Source organism: Vanacampus margaritifer, chromosome 12 (genome assembly GCF_051991255.1).
Source record: "Vanacampus margaritifer isolate UIUO_Vmar chromosome 12, RoL_Vmar_1.0, whole genome shotgun sequence".
NCBI classification, from domain to species: domain Eukaryota; kingdom Metazoa; phylum Chordata; class Actinopteri; order Syngnathiformes; family Syngnathidae; genus Vanacampus; species Vanacampus margaritifer.
Genome location: NC_135443.1, coordinates 11971967 through 11994687, shown reverse-complemented (window position 1 = coordinate 11994687; position 22721 = coordinate 11971967). Strand labels below are relative to the sequence as shown.

At 39.6% G+C, this 22721-nt stretch overlaps 1 protein-coding gene across 5 annotated transcripts in view; it reads left to right on the top strand.

The window, feature by feature from the left end:
• Positions 1 to 22721, top strand: part of cdh23 (cadherin-related 23) — a 172218-nt gene that overhangs the window by 6000 nt on the left and 143497 nt on the right. For 3 of the 5 annotated variants that reach the window (XR_013296236.1, XM_077582265.1, XM_077582262.1), the window contains exons 2-3: positions 6704 to 6794; positions 8975 to 9049. Coding sequence is in view for 4 of the 5 variants with exons in the window: in XM_077582265.1 (XP_077438391.1) it covers positions 6713 to 6794; positions 8975 to 9049 (157 nt within the window). In the remaining variant the exon portion in view is untranslated. Of the gene's footprint in view, positions 1 to 5663; positions 6611 to 6703; positions 6795 to 8974; positions 9050 to 22721 lie in introns of those variants that run through there. The other 2 variants (XM_077582263.1, XM_077582264.1) reach the window with 2 other exon arrangements.

Here is a 22721-nt window from a genome sequence, read left to right as displayed (position 1 = left end):
TTTTTCGATGCACCATGTACATGTGTATCAGTGAGCATCTTACACTTAATTCATGATAAAGTGTTTTGCGATGACGGATGCAACATGGTATGCCCTGCATCTTTGTAATAATCACTGTCACCACAGGTGTTGTGTAAGCTGCACCGTCTCCTGCTATGTTTTATACAGTTTCACTGTCAGTGTGTACATGATCACAGAGGTTCCATTTCTGGCTGTGCAGGGACTGATAGATGTTACAGTAATGCCCTCTCTTTGCCTGGCAGCGAGTTTGTAATCTTTTATATATCACTGAGTGGAGGCTGCAGCTAAGCTACAGTGTTTTAGTAAGCCAGTCAGATGGAGAATTCTTCATTTCTAGTGAGGTGGTTAAAAATTACAATTAGTCTACGCTCTAAAAACAATTGGGTAAAAAAGTTCTTTATCAACACCCAATAAGCATTTGGGAACGGATGACATTCATTTTGAAGCTTTGTAGATGGAATTCTGCTTAAATTGCTCAACAGTCCGTGGTCTGCGTCATAATATTTTGTGCTTCAAAATGTACCACACATTTTCAGAGGGAGACAGGTCTGGACTGCTGGCAGGCCAGTCTAGTAATCACACTCTTTTACTACAAAGCTGCGCTGTTGTAACATTTAGCATGTAGCATTTTCTTACTGAAGTAAGCAGGGATGTCCCTAAAAAAATACATTGCTTGGATGACACGTTGCCCCAAAACCTGTAGGCCTATGTACATTTCAGCATTAATCCTGCCTTCACAGAGTTATAAATTACCCGACACGAAAACAACCCCCCATTCCTTCTTAGATAATCTACGATAAAACTAATCAAGACATAAACTGATGTTTTTTCAATGAAAATTAGTTTCTTTTTTTACCATCACTGAAACACAATATTAAAACTGGTGCTTTCTTCACAGTGAGTATTTTTTTAACAAATACAGAGACAACTTTCTGTGAACAAATTTGTGTCTTTCTTAAACACTATCGTCATGCAACATGTTCATTTTATAAACAGTGACAATTTTTTGGGGAAACATTACAAAAGCAAATAAATAAATACAATTACTTAAATATTAAATCCAATTAAATCAATATTAATATTCCTCAGAAATCGTGTGCTTCAAAAAGTCGGAATACTAAATATGTTTTAAAACTTTAAAATTGAACATATAATAAACATTTTTCATAGAAACGTATGCAAAACTGAGTCATTAGCTGGACAGATAAATGTTTTAAACAAGTAAAAGTAAACTCATGAGTCTTCTTCGCCTGAAGACTTCTGTACATTTCCCCGCCACTCTTATGAGGCGCTCCCCCTAGCGGCCCGCCAAGTAATTGCACAATAAGTAATGAACAATGGAGCCGTTACAGTGGCTGTATATTAACTGCAAATATCGATACTTGACGTAGGCGACAAAGTATCACGATTTATCGCAATATCGATATATCGTCACACTCCTAGTTTGCACCTTTTCCTCTTTGGCCCGGAGGACATGAAAATGTGAAGAATGGATTCGTCAGACCACATGGCACTTTTACACTTTGTGTCGTTCCATCTCAGATGAGCTCGGACCCAGGGTAGCCGACGGTGTTTTGTTGTTTTGTTGAGACACTATGGCTTTCGCTAGGCAAGGAAAAGTTTTAACTTGCATTTGAAGATGTCACAACAAATGGTTTTATGAAGTGTTCCACGTGGCAATTTCCTTTCCATAATTATGTTGATTTTTAATGCAGTGACGGAGGGATCAAAGGTCACAGGCACTCAGTGTTTGTTTTCGGATTAACATTAATTATCTGGTCTTTGTAGTGTATTCATTAGCATGAACTGTAGGTTGGACAGTATTTGCAAATCACTAGATACACTACATGATCTGCTGACGAAATGTCACCATGTTTGCTTTGTCGTTGTCATTCATGAGCTTTGCCGAGTCAGCCTTTAAGTGTCACGTCATGTTTGAGATAAAGAGATCAGGAGGGTGGGACAGAAGTCATTACGCAGCTCATCAGAGCAGCACTGCTTCACTATCCCGGTTGACAAAACAAAATGTCTGTTAATCTGTCTGATCACTGTGCTAATGACTGACGTCTTTTCATGAGGACAGAAAGAAAACGATCATTTATTTGCTGGGATAATCCACAGATGAGGCCTACCTCTTCCAGTAATAAGAGCGCCGTACTTTTGAGGTTAAGGCCAATCAGAGACAATGGCCCTGTAATCAATAATTTGGAGTGCTGTACGCCTGAAGCAACAGTACCACGTCTTTGGCGATATCCCAGCGGATCCACATATTACTCATCTCTTTATACGGCCTTAATCACACATTACTCTTACATGTGCTGTAAAACCACTGCTCATTAAATAAACGTGGGTGCTAGATTAAGATGTACTGTGCCTAGTGGGAGCCATATGTTTTCTCAATAGAAGATATGATATTAATATGGATTTACTGCAGGATCCAGGGCATGTCTGCAAGTAATACAGTACACCTTATTTAATTTAATACATTCAAAATAGTACCGTCTGTATTTATTCATGATATCATTTACTCTTAATAGGATCCTTGGTGAGTTGGAGTATAATCCAACTGTTTATATATATATATATATATATATATATATATATATATATATATATATATATGACGCAGTATGAGACCAGTATGAGAAGCTGTCATGGGTGACTGAGGTGAGCGTACGATGAACATGGACCCTGGCAGACAAGGAGAAAAGTGAAGCCTTAATAAATTGTGACAGTATGGTCAGCGGAGTGGGACAGCGCCACGGTGGGGAGCAGCTTGCATCAGCAATCACCTGCTGTTTAGTCTTGTCCTACACAGTTTAATTGCCACATGCGTGCGTGTGTTAGAGGAACATCCCAGCATGTCCTAATAGTGTTTTCACTAACCTGTGTGCATATCTGGCTTAATTGGATTCACCTCTGCTGAGTTGGCTAAGATGCTATCCCGCAATATGAAATGCGCACACGTAAACATATTAATACAAGTAAATAGAAACAAGACGGTTAAAAAGTGCAATGTGCCAGTTCAATGGTTACAGATACCAAGATGTGAATTCTACAATAGTAAAACATTCATTTTAGGTTAATTGAAGACTCTAGATTGTCCATAGGTGTGTGCTGTGTCAGTTTCCCGCTCAACTGCAACCAAACGAAAGTCCAACAATTATCTGCCTTTTTTTTCGTCTATATGCTGGCGTCTTAAATCAGCTGTGATAAGATCAAGCTCAACCGTGACCCTAATGTTAAGAAGTGGTATAGAAAATTGATGGATGGATGAGTGGATGGAAAATAGACACCTCTTAATTGTCTTCATTATGTTAGTCTTGGAGTCACCTTGACCAAGCCCTACTTAATAACGGTGCTCATGTCGTTATGTAGTAGATGTTGAATGTATATATATTTTTCTATTGTTCTGTAAATTATTTTGGAGAAAAAAACTTATATTTTATATACTTTGCTACAGTATGTGGATAAAAAAAAAATCAATTAAAAGCACACATACATAGGCATTTGCCCCAAATCAACTATTCAATACATTCCATCTCCTTCACATTCACTTGTAAATCTTTGCTGTTTTATTTGAATTTAATCCCATGCGGTATCTCTAAAAGCACCACTACGAATGGACAGCAAGCAGCAACATAAAGGAGAATGTGCATTTTATTTTATTGCCTGTCACCCATTTTTTGTACTTAAATGCATATCTGTATTCTGCTATTTTACAGTCAGATAAGTGGAGGGAAAAACAGCGCTGTGCACGAGGCATTCGAGAGCTACCGTCATCTGAAACAGCGTGGGCACTTGAGACTAGAGGAATTTAGAAAGATAACCCTTCAAAATTAAATTGCTACCATTTAAGATTGGTCACTATTGCAAGGCTGCACAAGGACATTGGTCGATTGTAGAGGGAAAAATAGGAGTAAGATGAACAACGTGAGTGTTTGTGGGGGTGGGGATAGGGACAGACATCATGATAAGGATTGCAGACCTTCAAAATTTGTCTGAATAGTGTCAAACTTATATACCAATGGATTTAAATATTTCAAGCATGAATAACCTGAATTGTGCACCCATGATCAGTTTGATTGAGGCAATGTATCTAAAAGCATATTAGGGGGGGGGGGGAGAGATCCGTCCAAGTGGGGAAGGCACCTTGTTGACATCATTTAGAAAAGCGACTGTTTGCTCTCTTCCTCAAGGAGACTAGGTGGAACCGAGAGCCAATCCACTGATAATAGGATACAATTGTTCTAGATGTCAAAACGGGGTGGGTTGACCAAAATGCAGGGAAGCAGGCGTGGCAGGAGTTTTAAAAATTAAAAAGGAATTTAAAATGACCAAAAAAAAATATATACAATATATATATAATATATATATATATAATATAAATATAAATATATATATATATATATATTATATATATAAATATAAAATCAGAATCATAATCAAAAACTCACAAAACTGAGAAAAGTGAATGAAGAACGTGGGACGAGGCTCACCACCACAGATGACAGGATTTATGCTATTAACCAGAGTGAACGGAAACTAAACCCAGACAGATTAACGAGACAACGAGGCACACCAGCAGAAGCTAACACTGAATAGGAGCTGATACTAGGGGTGCAGAATTGATGAGAGAAGGTAGAGACACAGATTTGAACCATTGATGGTGAAGTGACAGGCATGGAACTAGGTGGGGCATGGAATAAGGTGATGATGAAACTGTTGCGGAAAGTGGGGATGGAGGAACCTTTACTTAGGCGCTTCCCTTGGCCACGGTAGCCAAGGTGATGGTTAGAGTTAAAAGAAAGGGTTAGGGTCAGAAAAAAAAGAAAAAAAAAGAGACAAAAACCGACAAGGACTAGACAAAGCACAAGTGGTCGAACCAGGGATATCAATATTAGAGTCAGATTGAGCCATAACCTTTAAAAATCGACATAATCGGAGTAAGGCAGAATATGTGGAGCGGAAGGAAACATGGATGGAGGGTAGGGCTGGACGATTATGGGAAAAATAATAATCACAATTATTTTGATTGAAATCATTATTAATAAAACGGTTAGTCATTGGTTTTAAAACGTAATGTTTTTTTTTCAACTACTAAAATTCAACTACGCAAAACTATGATCATAGCCTTACGCCCATTCGTCCCTTCACGTTGAAAACTTAATTCTTGAACACAATTATTTTTGTTAAGTACTGTATAACATAACCTAATAAATATATGAAATTTAACTTAATTGCATTCTTCACTTTCAAACGTAAACATTAAATTACACTCTTTATCATATTTATTTTATCTTATGTTGCTTTTACAAGTCTGTGAATTTAGTGTGCTAACCTGGGACTTCAGGGATTGTATTTTGTGCTGTCATGTGGAAATGTGTGCTGATATGACCAAATGGGAAAAAAAAGGATGTCCTTTGTGTCCTTCAATTTTGAGGAAAAGAAAATTCAGTGAATCTTTTAACTAAAAATAAATAAATAAATAAAAATACTGTATGTACACTAAAACAGTAATCGCAAAACAAATACTGTGTGTTCCTGCGCGTTCTGGCCTCTTAGGGGCAGTGTGGTGCCGTGCATCCATGGTGCACACGCTTACAATGAGAACAGAAGAAAGGTGCGATTGAATTCTATTAAAATAACTCGTTTTTCACAAATTGGGAAGAATTTGTGCCTTTGAGTAGTGTTATCTTACCTGTGGGTATGTGTTTCCATGGCATTTGTGTGTGAATATTCGTGATTTGAAGGACTATTACTCCCGAAGTTAATGCTAACTTTCTGTTAGCATTTGAATGGAATCATCCATTCACTTGCATTAACATTAGCGCTAGGCTCGCGATGTGTTTAAAAACGAAGCATGTTTTGTATTTAAATACCGACTGTATGTAATTCTCCTCATCGTGTGTTTAGTTTTACAGTTAACTCCAACTGGAGTGTCATTAAACAGTTTGAAGGACGCTTAGGGATGGCAGAATCACACTGGTTCACTCCGGGCTAGCTACAAGCTACATGGTGCAATCAGGGTCCTTTCACAACGCAGGGAACTTGTATACTCAGAGAAGCCAAAATCGAAATTGCAATAACATTTCGGTTAATCGTCCAGTGGCGGTTTTGTGACGCGTTTTGTGCTTTTTGATGGTGTAGACCAAGCCATTTCAAAATAAAATACTGACCACGGGTTAATTGGAGGGACTGGAAAATGATCATAGGAGACATAAGAAACACTGGATGCCGGTGAGAGGGACATGAAAGAACAAGAGGACCCACTGTCTGATGGCGATCAAACCCGTGCTTTGTGCTTCCCGCTGGGTCTGGTCTTTTGGTCGTTCTGTCAAAAGGGGGCTCTTTATGATGGGGTGGAGGCAAAAAGACAGGTAGATCCTAGTGCAGGGAAACGGGCAAGGCAGAAGTGGAACTTGAAAAATACAAATAGCACAAAGAAGTCAAACTGCGGTGCTAGTAGCAGGCTCTAAAATCTTAAATAAAAGTCAAAAACTAAGAAACTGAGTGAAAGAACAAAACAAAGGAGAGACTTACCAGCACATACAACAGGACAAAGACAAAGTGAAGTGAATCCAAGACGGTGATTGTGAATCTTACTCCTTTACATGATAAAACATTTTATTGAGATTTGAGAATCTGTAATGTGAGTATAATCTGTGTTTGTGTTTTTCAGGTGTAGGTGATGTCATTGAGTCTGGGGATTGTCAGCAGGATGACATTTGCCAAGCTCCTTCTTCCCTTCCTTATTCTACACTCATGTGAAGGTGAGCTGTTCTCACCATTCTTATTAAATGTTTAATTCAACAAAGACAAGATTGTACTTTTAATCTAAAGGAGGGACATCCATTTTGCGTTGTAATTTTTACAATGACCATAAATACCTTTTAACAATGAATTATCTGAGATTAAATGGGTAAATTAATCAATGCCAAAAGTAAAAAATAAAAGGGAATGTGTATAATTTGTAACAGAAAGTAGATCAAGAAAAAACAATATTGTGTCAGAAATATTAATTGTCACAAAGTATGAACTGTGAAAAACCTTTGTTCAATATAACATTCTAGATTTGACGGCCAATCATTTTTTTTGGTCATCTCCTTGTTATCACTCGTCTGAAAGAATTCTCTTGTCCTCTGCAAAAATCTTCCTCATACCTTTTTTGATACATTTTGCTTTCATCAGTTCGTTTCTCATTTCTTCATCTCTGCCAGCCCCTCTTCTTTCTGTTCTCCTTGTTCCTCATCTGCTTTGTCTGCGATTGTCCTACAAACTTGTTCGGAATGTTGTTGTGTTCTTGCTGAGTGTGCCGCATGAGTGTCTGAGTCGGACATAGTGGAGGAGCTTTAGCGCAGTGGAAAGTCACGCTAAATGTCTCACAGTGACAGGCAGGAGACACATCCAATCACACGCGGCGGTGAAGCAGCAGAGAACATTATTAAGTGAATGCCACAACATGTTTCCATCAAGCACAATGAGTTTATCTGTTTTTTTAAATAACTGTAGTCCCTCATCCTTTTGCTGCGTATTCTTTTCTTATAACTTGTCTTTGCATGCTGTTTTTATGCTCCCGTCATTTTCCTCTCCTTTGCTGTCTTCTTTTCACCTTCACGTTTCTCATGTCTTTACCAATCCATTAGCATGTTGAACCTGTGCCTCTCCTCACCGACTAAATTAGATAGATGATCATTGCTGTCATTATTTACTGGCTACAATTTATCTGAATTTCAGGGTCCTACTCCTAGCATGACATTTAGCCACACATGGGCGGAAGGGAGGGAGGGAGAGAGAGAGAGAGAGAGAGAGAGAGAGAGAGAGAGAGAACGAACTTGGGATTTTGACCATTCCTTGTCCATGGCACATGTTCTTGTTCTTGGCATATGCAAAAAAAAATAAAAAATCTTCTTGCCGCATTTGTAGGTGGAAAAATCGCGGCTCGACTAGTTTCCCCTGTGACCTGCCTGTGGCGTCATCATAAATGTTCATGTTCTGGATTCATATTCACAACCGAGGCGTCGGATCCAATTCATACACACGTTTGACACGCGAACACACGGAACATTACTAATACGGATACGAATCGTTTATCATGGATACAAAACTTTATCACGGATACGCCCTCGTTTTTTTACAAATACGCTGACAGTGATCTTACGCCATAAAAGTGGTAATGTAAAGCAATGTACATTTTCTTGTATATTTTAATAAGAAAATAATTATTATAAGTTATATATTTATTGTATTTGAAGTTCGATCTTATGTACAACATTGATACCGCTGCAGATGTTTAAAAAAAAAAAGAGTTGAGTTGAAAATCTTTAAAGGTGACGGAAGCAGCCCATGGGTAGGGAACTCCGGTCCTCGAGAGACGCTGTCCTGCATGTCGATGTCTCCCTCCTCCAACACACCTGATTCAAATGATCAGCTCATCAGCCAGCCAGCTCTGTAGAAGTCTGATAACGACCCTGATCATTGAATCAGGTGTTCTGGAGGAAGGAAACATCTAGAACAGGCAGTACAGCGACTCTCGAGTTAGTCCTTTACTTTGATTATTACGGCGCAAGGACGGAAGAAGCAAAACAAACAGAAACATTAGTTTGATCGATTAAGTAGTTTGCATAAAAGAAGCATAATGTACTTTATGTTTGACAATTTTAGGTCTTAAAGGAATTTTTCTGGTTACTTCCAAAGTTTGGTATTTCATGAAAATATGCCCAAAATCTCTCACCACAGCAATGACATGGTACACTGAGTCTCAATGAAGGATGTTGTGGTGTTTTGGCATTTTTGGGGTTCACACATGCAATTAGCGCTTATTTAGTTGCTAACATTAGCTAATACTTGATAAACAGTGAGATATAATGTTTAAATCCAAATCCAAACATTCCATCACAAGGTTTCAGGCAATAATGGAAATGACTGTTGTCTGCTTTCCTCTGCTTCACAGGATCTAACCAGCCGCCACGTTTCCTGAACTATTTCTTCTCAACGTATCTTCTCATCTATGAAGATATGCCTGTTGGTGAGTCTGCGTGCGCTGTCACTATGCTCTATATCATGTACAACTGTACAATGTTTGAAGAAAGTACAGTAAAACAATCTTTGTCATCTCCCCTCCGAGTACTGTGAACATAAAGTGAGAAAGGAAACAAGCCAAGGGCCGGCAAAATAAGAAGTGACAGTGATTGCAGTGGCTGTCTTCTACCCGGATGTTTTTCAGTGTAGGTTTTTATGTGTACGGAGGGCAGAAAAAAATTTCAATTTTTACTGCCGTAATCCTGGCTAGTCTGATTTTTCAGACAATGATATGGATATCGGTGATGATCTTAATACAGTATATTAATATTCTTATACCGAATGCATTGTGCCGTAGCTATTTGGGTAAAAAAAAATCACACGCATCTGAGATGCCTCCGTGATACTCTTCTATTCCTTCTCACATTTATTTCATGTCGTTCCTCTTGGTTGTGGTGATTGACAGAGCAATTTGGTGATGCTGGGACTCTCATCATTTGCTGATGTGTCAAAGGCCAGGAAGTCTTTTATATTAGATTGATCTCAAGGGCACTTTTTTAGTAGTTTTTTTTTTTTTTTTTTTTTTACGTCACCTTTCGACACTCTGTAAAACAGTAGACTTGCTTATCAAGGCCTGTTCTCTCCGATTTCAAGCATGCGAGTCTGCTCGCAAACAACTTGAAGGACTTTTCCTTTACTCATGAGTTTGAAATAACAGCCACGTCTTCATTAGTATTGCAACCACTCTGGACACCTTTGCTCTCATCATGTTTATCATCATCATCTTAGTTGTCTGTTCACTGTTGTAGCCAGGGAAGGGCATAGTTACTGTGTGAGGCAACCGCACATCATCATCATCATAACCCTAAAGCAATGTCAGGTTTTGGCAGAGGGCCATCATTTTTTCCAGCTTGTGTATCAATAAAGGGTCGGGCTGTGTTGTTGGGTGCTGCTTATTTCGCGAACTGCTCCGTCTGGGTTGCCCTCTGACCATGAATCATTGTGTCCTCTAGCAGCTGGGCTGTGCTCCAGCACAGTACATTCCAGTGGTCCAAATCTCTGTCAGTCATGTCCCTGGCCCAGCCTGTGATAGATTCTTCAGCGGTGTGATGATGAGGGTGGGCCGAGAGATTGGACAGTGACTGTTTGTCAAGATTATTGTTTATTAGCTCAGCAGATGTCCTCGTCCAGGAGGCCCTCCAATACATAAACACATGAAGCCATGCACAAGCACACAAGCAAATGCCCGTGTGTTATCTGAGCGGTGGGTGTACAGTAATATGTCCAACCTGTACTCTTCCTCACAGTCAAAACTCTAGATAAGTCACTATCAAGCAACTTTTACAGTGGCCTGGTCGCTGTTTCGATGTTGACATTGTTCTCACTCTTGATTTGAAGGGGTACACTGTTAAAAAAAAAGGACAGGACAACTGACATAGATTTGTGACGCAAACGAATGATCCATCAAAGAATGGAGGCCCCGTCCACACGAAAACCAGTTTCAATGTATCCTCACAATTTTCTTACCGTTTAAGCTGTTCGTCCACACGACGGCGCGGTTTCGGAGCTTGAAACCGATCACTTTTGAAACCGGGCTCCAGAGTGAAAAGATTTCAATACGCGCCCACTACGCGGCCGTCTGGACACTGTATGCAGGATTCTCTTCCAGCGATGACGTAATGGTCGCAGCTCGATGACGACGCATCGACGTATGCGCCAATGCTCGCGTGAGTGCACGCGAACCGTCAGTCTGTCAACAACAATGATGAATAGTCGTTTTGCGCAGTCTCCTTACCTTGCTTATGCTTATGCAGCAAAATATTTTTTTCTTTATTCCCACGCTCAACAAGCGATGTTGTACTTGAATCACCCGCCATTGTCACTTCTCCTGTGCTTGTCTTTTTCTTGTTGTTTTGATACATGCAAAGCCATGTTGGTTCTGTAGATTGCAATAAAGTGTTTTTTTTTTTTTAAAAAGTGTTCATCTTTTTCTCTGATTCTTCTTCTACGCTTTCTGTTAATTCCCTGTGGCTGCGCTACAGCGCCACTCCAGACTTGGCATATACAGACGCTCCCCACCTTACGAACGAGTTAGGTTCCGGACGATCGTTCGTAAGGTGAATTTGTTCGTAAGTTGCTTCAGTGCTATATTTTGTATTATAATTTATGTTTAAAGCCTATATAAGTATATTGAAGGTTTATATAAGTATGTTTAAGGCTTGTACAAGTAACCTGCATTGGTTTGTACTGAAAAAAACTTAATAAAATGGAGAGAATACGTACAGTACTGTACTGTACTACGTATGTTAGAGAGAGAGAGCGAAAGACACACACACAGTATGTACATGTACGTAATAAGATAAATAAAATTAAGTTTAACTTACTTTTGGAAGATGTACTCGATGCTTAAGGAGATGATGGAGGAGGAGGAAGAGGAGGATTTTATATCATGAGAGATTCTTCGTCGTCGCTGGAATCGGCTTCAAAAGTTATTTCCTGCTTCATGGGGACCGGCGTTTTCTTCCTCCTCCTCCTCGCCACGTTGCTCAGCCTCCAATGAGCTCTCACAGCGGCAATCGTCGGTATTAGCGGCGGAAAGAAGCACTACGCGCAATACAAAATATAACTTACAGCATTTCTTTCCAAACATTTTTCGACATACTGTACGTGCAGAAATGTTCGTATGTACCGTTGTTCGCAACTCGAATGTTCGTAAGTAGGGGAGCGTCTGTACATTACAGCCGTTAAATGTCCTAAGCGTCTTCTTTTAGACACACGCAAGTCTTGAAATGCTTCTGTGTGTACGAGATTTGTTTGAGCAACGAAGCAGGCTTTGCTTCCGTCTGGACGGGGCCTAAATAGGAGCAAGCTAACGAGACAATGACAAACACCTGGACATGACACAAGGGGACCGGTATGACGAGCACAATGACAACAAGGAGACGTGACAAAGAAAACCAAGCCAAACAAAACACAGATCATGACAAAACAGCAAAACTAACCAAACCCAAACCATAACAGAAATTGTGCAAGGATACAAAATGTCAAGTTTCAATGGGGGTGGTTCGATTAATAGTCACATTGTACCTACCTGCCTGGCCATTAGTTCACATAACTTGAAACATCTTGAATGTGTGCAGTACATGTCTGACTGCTTGGAAGAGAAACGGCATGACAAGAGAACAGTGATCAGATTTCCACAGCCACTCGAGTTACTGTGCATTTTGTTTGACTCAGTCTCATTGGTAAGGTAACAACATAAGGTTTATGTGCATCGTTAACAACAAAGTTCAATTTCCATGCTGTTAATTTGTTTCAAATTTGTGCACTACAGGTCATAATTTTTCAACCATGTTATCTGTCTCACGCATGGGTAAACTGAGGCGGCCTATAAAATGTTGCCTTGGGTGCCACTTTGGCTGGCTTTTGTCATTGGTCAAATCCGTGCATGTTTTTGTTGGCTACTTGCAGGTTTTTTGTGTGTGTTTTAAAAAAATAAATACATGCACGCATTGCTAATTATTGATACCCCCACAAGAGCCATAGCAAGTGTCATCTGCAGAATAGTTGTTCAGGTTTACTTACTGTGCAATTTCACTCTGCTGATCTTCAGGCACTTTTGTTCTACGGGTTTTACTGTGAATTTGTAAACAGGAATTGGATGTCAGTAACACCAAGAGCCACCAAATCTGTATAAAGTTTATCGAGTGTAAGCAGTGTGATCATTCACTGGTATATAATGGCAGATTGATAGCAGTGTGGTGTGTCATGAGTTGGATTCCGTAATTAGACGTGAGGAACACTTTGATTAAATGTTCTCATTTCTTTTCCCTGATCCTGCAGATGAAGTTCTCTTTTGAGCACGGTAATTACAGTAACTTTCAGGGAGAAGACTATACTTGTTTGAGATAAGATACTTCTATCCAATAATGGATTGGTAGGTCAGTATCCATTGTTGTTGAATTCCTAATGAAGATAATGTTCATGAGATTCAATTTGAAATTTGATTAAAAAAAATGGGAAATTCACTTTTTAAATCGTTAAGTATGAAAGCTAAGCGGAAATAGCACAGAAGAGATAGAAAATTTGGCTTATTAATGATAAGATAAGATTTTCTGTTTCAAGAGCAAAAATTGTAATCCAAAAATGTTAAATTTTCATCCCATACGCTTTCTCTGCTACTTCAAAAGCTCCCATTGTCACTGTAAATGCCTGAAAATGTAATTACCTAATTCAACAATGATTAAAGAGGTGCAAGTAGCCCCAAGGAAGGAACATGTTTGTAATGGCTTGTCAACACTCTCCAACGGTCATCCTCAGCTTTCTCCTTCCATATGTATTGATTCAATCACTACATTGTTTGAAGTGCAGAATGCTGCACAATCAATTTGATTGTGCAACATTCTGCACTTTAAACAAATCAGCATAGCAACCTGTTGTTGTTAGTAGCTGAATGCTCGTTAGAATGTTTTCCATTTTATTTTTCCTAAACTATACCTTGCACTGACAAATGGTTTTGTGTAAATAATGGTATGCCAAAAATACTAATTTGGAGTTATCTGGCAAGCCACATATTTCACAGGCGTCAATCAACCCCAGTTTATACTTGAGACAACTAATTAGAATAAATTGGATACACTCCATTTCCACAATATATACAGCCACATGTCCGTATAAGTATCAGGAGCTGTATATTGATTAGTGAGAATGCTTTATTTAGTTAGGATATTTTACAATATTTGAATAACAGAAGTAATATGCGGTTTGGTGAACTCCCCACAAAATTCATTTTGCTTACCAAGACAAATAATTGAAACAATTAACAGCCCATAATCCATATCAAGTCTCTAATGTTCTTCCATAAAACTCTTTGCTTCATTAACCATGTGTGACATGCAACCATACAAATACAGCATCCAAACCACAGCAGCGTTAAAACTTGTGACAGTTGAATGTAATAACTACAAAACTGCAGTGACCGGCGAGAGGACCCTTGCATAGCGACACAACCGGCATGGGACAGAAAATGGACTCCGGGGCATCCAATTTGGTTATCTAACACCGTACGCTAACTCGCTGGTCCACGGCTTTACTCCGGGCAGCTCATAAGACTCAAGGCAGTTATTCCGTTTAATTCACTCAGCGGCCCAAATCCAAAATAACAAAACACCGTTACTATTGCACTACTGTCTTTAGTTTCTCGTTTATGACAGTTTACTTGTCTCATGTTGATTCATTCTCATTAGTTTCCTGAGAACTACAAAAAAATAACTACTTAGTAGTAGGGATGTCAGTAGCGGTCATGCGTTTGAAGAAATTAATCCTGCCTAAAGATTTTATTTTTTGCCGTTTGTTACATTGGTGACTCCAGTGAAAGCATGGTTGCTCTGGTTGGTTAATAGTGTTCATTATTAGCACTGTATGTTAGTTGATCACTGAAGCAATCTTTTTTCAAAGGATGAATACAGACGCTCCCCACCTTACGAACGAGTTACGCTCCGGACGATCGTTCGTAAGGTGAATTTGTTCGTAAGTTGCTTCAGTGCTATATTTTGTATTATAATTTATGTTTAAAGCCTATATAAGTATATTGAAGGTTTATATAAGTATGTTTAAGGCTTGTACAAGTAACCTGCATTGGTTTGTACTGAAAATTTTTTTTCATTTTAAATTACACAAGTAACTAACTGATTCGAAAAAGAGGAGGAACGTGTGCAGTGGATCAAAACAATGTCGAAGACATCCTCATAACATTAACTCTTTCACTGCCAGACGTTTTCAGAAACGGGTTGTCCCCAGTGCCAGCCGATTTAAGCATTTTGACTGATCTTTCAAGGTCCACAGAAAATGTTGTGTTTGGACTATGGAAACACACATACTACCAAATGAAAGATTGGACTCTCATCTTTCATCAGACAAAAAAGTTTGTTTCTACCTTATTCCGTTATTCAGTAATCAACAATAGAAAATGGTTACTTTCACCGAAATTCTCTGTTTTGAAACAAAAAACGGAGAAAAAGAGCTTTTTGTGAAACGATGTTATTTCATGCACTCTAGTGAATTGTACACTTCTTTTTGTCCATGAATGATGCCACAAACACCTAAATAGTGCTTTACTTCTGTAAAACGCTTTCACCAACAATGAAAAAGTGTTTTTTGATTGCAAAATACGTTTATTTCCATTCAACAGTGTAACAATTTGACAAAACAATTTTGCAAACTATTTACAAATGTGTGCAACTGTGGTACTACTTACAATTATGTGGATGTTTCAAATACAGTTTTTCCTTTTGTAACGCTCTCCTGCGTGCAAGGAGACGCCAGGACTCGCACAACAGTTTACTTTCACTTTCGCATTGGTCCATTTTGCGTGCAAACGTTACACTTTCTTGACGGCCTTTTTTTCCGGGGAATAAAAAGCAAGTAGCAGACTGTACACACTTCCTCCGATGAATATGCATTGGACTCGGGGCACTCTCCGTCGTCCGATCGAACGTCCGCCTGTGCGTGCTCGGTTGCGCTCCGCGTTACGACGCGTTTCGCCGTCAAGCTCGGATTCACCTTCATCATCATCGATGATGATCATCGTCGTCATCAATGTACTATTTTAGCGTTGGTCGATGCCTTTCGTCTTGTAAGTGTAGAGCTGCTTGCAAACGCTCGCCATTGCCCGTTCCCTCCTCCATCTAGCTCCATCTAACGTCTTCTACTGCCGCGTCAATGCTTCCCAACCACGGAGTCACCACCCTCATCTTCATCATCGATGATGATCATCGTCGTCAACAATGTGCTCTTTCAGCGATGCTTTTGGTCTTTGAAAAAAACGGCTCGGGCGTGAGCTCCTCGCGACCGGCCGCCATTTTTCCTTTGTCTTCCATTCTCATCTCCTGCTCGACGCTCTAGCTCCGCCTCTACTGACGTCCACCTGATCTTGTCAAAAGAGAGTCATTGCTGCCCCCTAGGGGCCAAAAATAGTCATTAGGCACAACAGACCGGCTGGAAACTTTCACCACAGCTCCGGAAGCCTTGCCCGCACCCGTTTCAAAAAAAAAAAATAATAAAATTGGATGACGTCTTTAGACGTCATTGGCAGTGCTCCGTAGGTTTTTACTTGACGTCTATAAACGTCAATGGCAGTGAAAGAGTTAAACAAGCAACTGCTGAGCGTTTGTAATAGCCACCGCGATATTATTACAAGAAGCCTGTGGCCTCTGTTCTTACAGTTTTTGAGTGTTGTCTTATCAAAATCGGCATGAATGTGAAATTATGTTTTATAGAAGACAGACTTTACCTAAGACTTTTCCGCCTGTCTGCTTCCACAGATCAAGTAATCTAAAGCTGAACTGCATATAAAACCAGAGATAAAACAGAATGAGCTGTGATAAACTAAAAGGGTAATCAAGGTAAAGAGGAGGAGTTAGGAAAAGAAGGCAAAAGCTACTTTTTGAGCGGATTCACTTGTTCTGGGATTCTGGCCAGCTTCCAGGGCCATTTATTCTTGCAGAGTACATGCTCTAGATATTGGTTACGCAGGCCAGTGCAGAAGTCTGTTTACGCTCCCACATTCAGCTCTCATTTAGTCAAATTGGCATGAGATGTGTGTCCTCAGTATTTCTGCCAGCTCCTGCTCTATCTGTCACCGTTTGTGAGTTGGAGTTGGTGGATGAGCTATGAGAATCACAGCGGCTGCGTCTGTCTGCATGTTTCCTACCTTTACAAATCCTATCTATCAGCTGCAGAAGGTAAGTATCCATCCCTGTGGAGGGTTGAACTACCTGATCTCTGCAGGAGATTGAGTCCCAACATATCCGGGAGATATTCTTAATGACTGCTACTTTTTCTTGCCTACCTCACTTAAAAGGATTCACACATCTTACTTCCTGATGCAGCTCTCTACTGCCGTTTGGCTGTCCCACAATGGCTGCGCTATAATGTCAGCTGACTGCCACTGATGAGGGACCTCTGTTTTGGTTTAGTCAATCATCTCTTATCTCTAGCCCATACCTTGCTCATCCATTTCTTTTCCAAGAATAATGGGGTGCATAGCTCAGCAGCGTCTGCAAACACATCATCCATCATAAGGGTGCGCAAGATTTTCCCTGCACGTGATTCGTTAGTGTCATAATGAAGCATCTCAAGGCTCAGCATTCTCCATATTCTATTCGAGTCACAATACAAGTTATCTCAGGGCAATTTCCATGGAGCAGTTTAGGGCCGCTTCTACATTCATCTGTCGGACTTGCCATGTCCAGGAGAACAATACAGTAAATAACTCCTGTATAAAATTGCGAATTGTTTAGTTTAACAAGCCTAATTTTAAACTATCTTAAAAGACATCAGTTGTTCGAGAGACTCATCAGATCCACAGAAAGAAACCACATTTGATTAAGGAAACTTTAATTTCAATCACTGTGGTGTGGCCACTTGCCTCAAATAGCAGGGGATCAATAGAAAGGAATGGTCACAACAAGGACTATAATCACCTGAAATTACAACAGAATTAAATCTGTTAGAAGATCACACTGTGCAAGTGTAAATTGGTTGCTACCTTGGAAAAATATTGACATTAGCCCTACTTCTTCAAAGACAAAATATAACACACCAGAATAGGGATGGGTAACTGGGGGCTCGCGAACCCTCATGTTGACCACACTCCGAGTGGACCCTTTATTATTTAAAATAATAATAATAAAACATTTTGTGTGGGGAGGATTCTAAACATGTTTACTGTACTACAGTGTACCCTTTTTCAATAAAAAAAGAAGTCTGTTTTCTTTATTTGGGTGCAGCAACCCCCCATTATTTGTGGAACATTTATATTTTAGGTTTATCTGTGTTTGTTGATGAGTTTTTTTGGGGGGAATGGGTTAAAATTATTATTATTATTATTATTCATTCTTTTCTTCAATGACAATTTTATGCATGTTTTCACTATTCACTATCCGGCCCGGTCCCTATCTCCAGTAAATAGTGGCATTTCTCTATATAGTTTTTAGTTGTTATACCACATTCACCACTAGATGGCAAACATGCTATACGACTCTGGTTTCACTTGCAGGACAATTTTTTTTTGTCTGATTTGATACTACCTCAATAATATCAAATTTTTTAGTGACTTGATTGTGGGGGGAAAAAATGGACAAAATGTATTCTTGCAGTTAATGTTGGTTTGCTGTTCAGTATGCAAGAGAGCCCTTTTGCATTGGGGGGTGGGGGGGATCACAGTATGTGATTATTTTTTTTGTTTTGTTTTTCTTTTTTTTCGGGCATTGAGAAATGTATTATGAAAAATGAAATATATTAAGAACATGTATTTTGCACGTATGAATCTGCTTCTGTATCTGCCCATATTTAAAATGCCATTTTTGTCACACATCTGGTTAGTAAGTTAGTAAAGTCCTGTGTGCCCTCCCAGTAATTGTTTACTTGCAAATAGTTACAGTGTGCCTCAGTAAGCAATAAGCACATACTTGCATGCTTTATATGAAAGATGTAGTGACGGCTGTAATAAAGATCCAATGATAGGGTTTTTGCACTGGATACTTAAGCAGAGCTTACCTGCCTCCAATGTGTCACTTCAGGTTTGAATTACAGGGAAAACAAAAAAGGACAGACCGTGACCAGCCATGACTCTCCTCCTTCTTTTCGACTGGCTGCGACAGTCGGTTTACATTTTATCACATACATTTCAAAGTATTCGTAGTTAAAAGTACAGCAGGTCTGCCTTTAAAAAAAAATTCACCATTTGGTATCGTTTGTATTTGTGCAGTGGAATATTTAATGTGAATGGTGTAAGATGCACCGTAGCCTACCCCCACTCTCAAATGGAAACACGTATTGCTTCTTTTGTGCTTTCACATTTTCCTGTGTAATGACCACACCGTTTGTTACTTTGACTGCAGAAGCAAGTTGAAATGCCGCTGGCTGTGTGTGTAATAGTTTTGTGGGTGTTAAAATTTAATTGAAACCGTCGGAGGGAAGGCGGTGCTATACCAGGGTGAACAGTGTTCCCAATGAGCCAAACACTGAGCTGACTCGCATCAACATGACACTGGTGGCGGTCAGATCATCTGACCATGAGGGATCATGCTCTCAGAAATTTCTACTCACGGCTTACATCTGCTTGGGTCAAAATGAATTTAAGGTCTAAATTAAATGTGAGATACTGTTTTCAGTTTTAGACACTAATAGGGTTGTCATGCTATTCACTACATCAAGACATTGCGGTATAAAAAGTGCCTTGATATTGTCATTGCAAGATTATTATGACCAATGTTGCACAGACAACAATTGTTGTTAACAAATGTTGTAGCAAATTAATGAATAAAGTTGATGTTGGATTGCTAGATAGTTTTCTGAATGTCAAAATCACTAATTGTGAAGTGAAGTTACTGCAAGATGTGAATGAACTAAGTAACCAAATGTTTTGTGCTCAAGGCACATTAGTTGAACTTGAAAGTGCATTGTCGTGTTTAATGTCTTATATCAGATGAATTTATTAGCCCACTCCTTCCACAGTGGTCATTTGATGGCATATGATGTATGTACTGTTTGGACACATTTCAAACAGCACAGTATTTATTAAAATTAATTCTCTCAAGTTTTCTGTTTGTACGTGTGTTTGTGGGTGTTGATGTGTGTGCAGGCATTACCACATTCTCCATTACAAAGAGGTGCATTGCTGGATGGCAGATCAGCTTTTTGCAGCTGCTTATCTGGCCCAGCTGGGTCACAGCTGATACCAGCCTGAGCCACACTGAGCAGCTAACCTGGAAATTGATGTTTCACATCAACAACCACCCCTTTTTGCTCCACTGCAGGCTAGCTATAGGTGTGAGTTTAGGGAATGCGCGTATGTTTGTTACTTGCATACATGTTGGTGTGACTGATATACTCCAGTTCATCTTTTGTGCCCCATGAATGCATATCACCAGATTCATGATTCAAGTGCAACTATACTGCAATGAGCGGAACAAAAACTTTATAATTTTTGGTCTGGAGGACATTATTAATATTTCGAGGTTAAAGAGAATGGACAGGAGACTGAGGTTGCTTTGAGATGATATACATTGAAAAAATAACTGAAATCTAGTAAATTGCAGTTATTTTGCCGTCTGGTTGCCGCCACACGCGTTTGTCACGCTCTCAACCATATAAATTTACCTTGGTCTCATCAGACCACAGGGCACGTTTCCAGTACTTCATGTGCTTAGTCTACTTGTCTTCAACAAACGGTTAGCGGGCTTAATTGTCCATTGTCATTAGAAAAGGTTTTCATCCAAGACAACATCCATGCAAGCTAATTTGGATGCTATATATGCAATATATTGTGTGAGCACAGACAGGCTGACACCCCGAACCCCTCGACCTCTTGTCGCAAGGCTGGCAACACTCGTGTCTCAGCCATCTTTTTACGCTTTTTAAAACTAACCCATGACACAAGACATTGAAATGGTCCTTTAAAGTGGCATTAGGTTTGCATTGTTAGCATACGGTAGTTTTAATAGCTACCGAATAGGTAGATGCAGTATCATATCAAGTATTTCTCCAAACAAAAAGTACTTCAAGTGTAACTCTTCAGTCTCTTTTGGACAAACGACTGTGTGTATGTGCAAAATAAATTTTAATTCTTATAAAGGTGCTTTTGTCAACTCTTTAATATGTTTTAACGTTTCGCTGACAGAAGTTTGTTTTGAAAGTATTAAGGAAGAGAGTTACTGTTCCTTCTCATCTTCTACATGTTCTGCTGTCTCTGTCTCCCTTTTACAGACTGACCAACAGGTCAATTGGCAATTTGTCATTGCCATTGTCTTTGTCAGGCAACAATATCAATTTTGGCTAATTAGGACCTGCAGCTAATGAGCACTGCAGATAATGAGTCCATTTATAATCTATAAAACAAGTCTCTGGTGTCTTACAGAACGAAAAAATACTTCAATAGGACAGCAAGACATCAAATATCAATGGCCATGTGGTAGACAAATGTAGTGTATTCCGACACAAACGCACATCATAAATGTCCACTTTTGTATTACTGTTATCTCTCCAATTCATGTTGGTCTTGTGCTCTTTAGCTTGGCTACTCCATCATAAGGACTGGCAAACATCAAGCAACGTTACCGAATGGCATTGAGCTCTCACAGTATGCAGGGCTAGTTTCATGAGTCGCCAACCACTGGTGATTAGTTTTGCTCATTTGAAATTTGCAGAACAAAACATTTGTATTAATCAGGTGAATTGCTGTCACATGACACATGACAGCAGTATGGGCAGTAGTAGCTCAGTTTTTTTGGACTCACAATTGGGCTCAGGCTTTAGAGTTGGAGCACACGGGTTCGAGTCACGCACTCGACCAAAATGTACAAACGTCAACTACCGGCAATTGTTTGAAAGATACTAGTCTGCTTGGTGCTGTTGTCAAGGTAATAATAATAATAGATTTTATTTATAACACATTTTACATTTATAAAATAAATCTCAAAGTGCACAACACAGGCAACAATAAAAGCAATAAAAGCACATAGTAAAAAACGGTCAGTAAAAAATCTGAGTAAAAAAGTCAAGACTAAAATCAAAACTCGAAGTAGAAATCAATAATAAAAAAAAAAATTTAAAGGAAGGTTTTGAGTATTTTTTAAAAAAAATTTAATTAAATTTTTTTTTTTTTTTTTTAAAGCTTCCACCGTCTGTGGAGCTCTGAGGTGATCTGGGAGAGCTTTCCACAGACGGGGAGCAGCACTCGAAAGCCCTGTCACTCATGGTCTAGAGCTGAGTCCTGGGCGGGCTCAGATGGTGCAGTTGGCCTGACCGGGTTCTGTCTGATGTGTGTGGTTTGAGGAGTTCTGGGAGGTAGGTGGGGGGCTACACCGTGCAGACAGTGATGGTTGTGAAGGAGGATTTTGTATTCGATACAGAAATGTATGGGAAGCCGGTGCAGAGTGCGTAGGATGGGGGTGATGTGCTCATATTTTCGCACACTCATCAGAACCCGGGAAGCTCTGTTTTGTAAATATTGAAGCCTTTGTAGGCTTTTGCCAGGGATCCTGATGAGAAGTAGGTTACAGTTGTCCAACCTGATGCTCATGTTCAATCACATTTGATTGCTACACCGAGTGTGAGGAGGCCTTAACATGCATGTTTTTGGAATGTGGGAGTATCTGGAGGAAACCCACACAACTATGGGGAGAACATTCAAACGCTACATAGGAAAGCCCGAGCCCTGATTCGAATACTCACCCTCAGAACTGAGAGGATGTGCTAACTATTTGCCCACTTTGCTGCCATCTTGTTTTCAGAGGGAAGTCAATTTTGTGTTAGATTTGGGAATCAAGGACATAGAGTCAGGAGGAAGAAAGAGTGCAGAGGCTCACAACTTACGTGGGTGTTATCTGGGTAATCCGGTTTCTACAAGTTCTTACTACATTCATTAATGAAAAAAACTGTCAACCAGTTCACGGTCTTCACAGTCTTCCCCTGAAATTTGGCTGGGAAGTTTATCCCGAAGAGGATGAGCAAAAGGGATGGATGCAAGGAATTCCCTTATTCAAATGACTCAACTGACAGCTATTAGTGTGTTAGTGGGAGACCCATCCTCAGGTCTGTTTTGCTTCCATTGGAGGGCACAGTAGAAGAGATAAAACATCACAGGCCCATCCCTGAACACTATCTTTAAACCATCA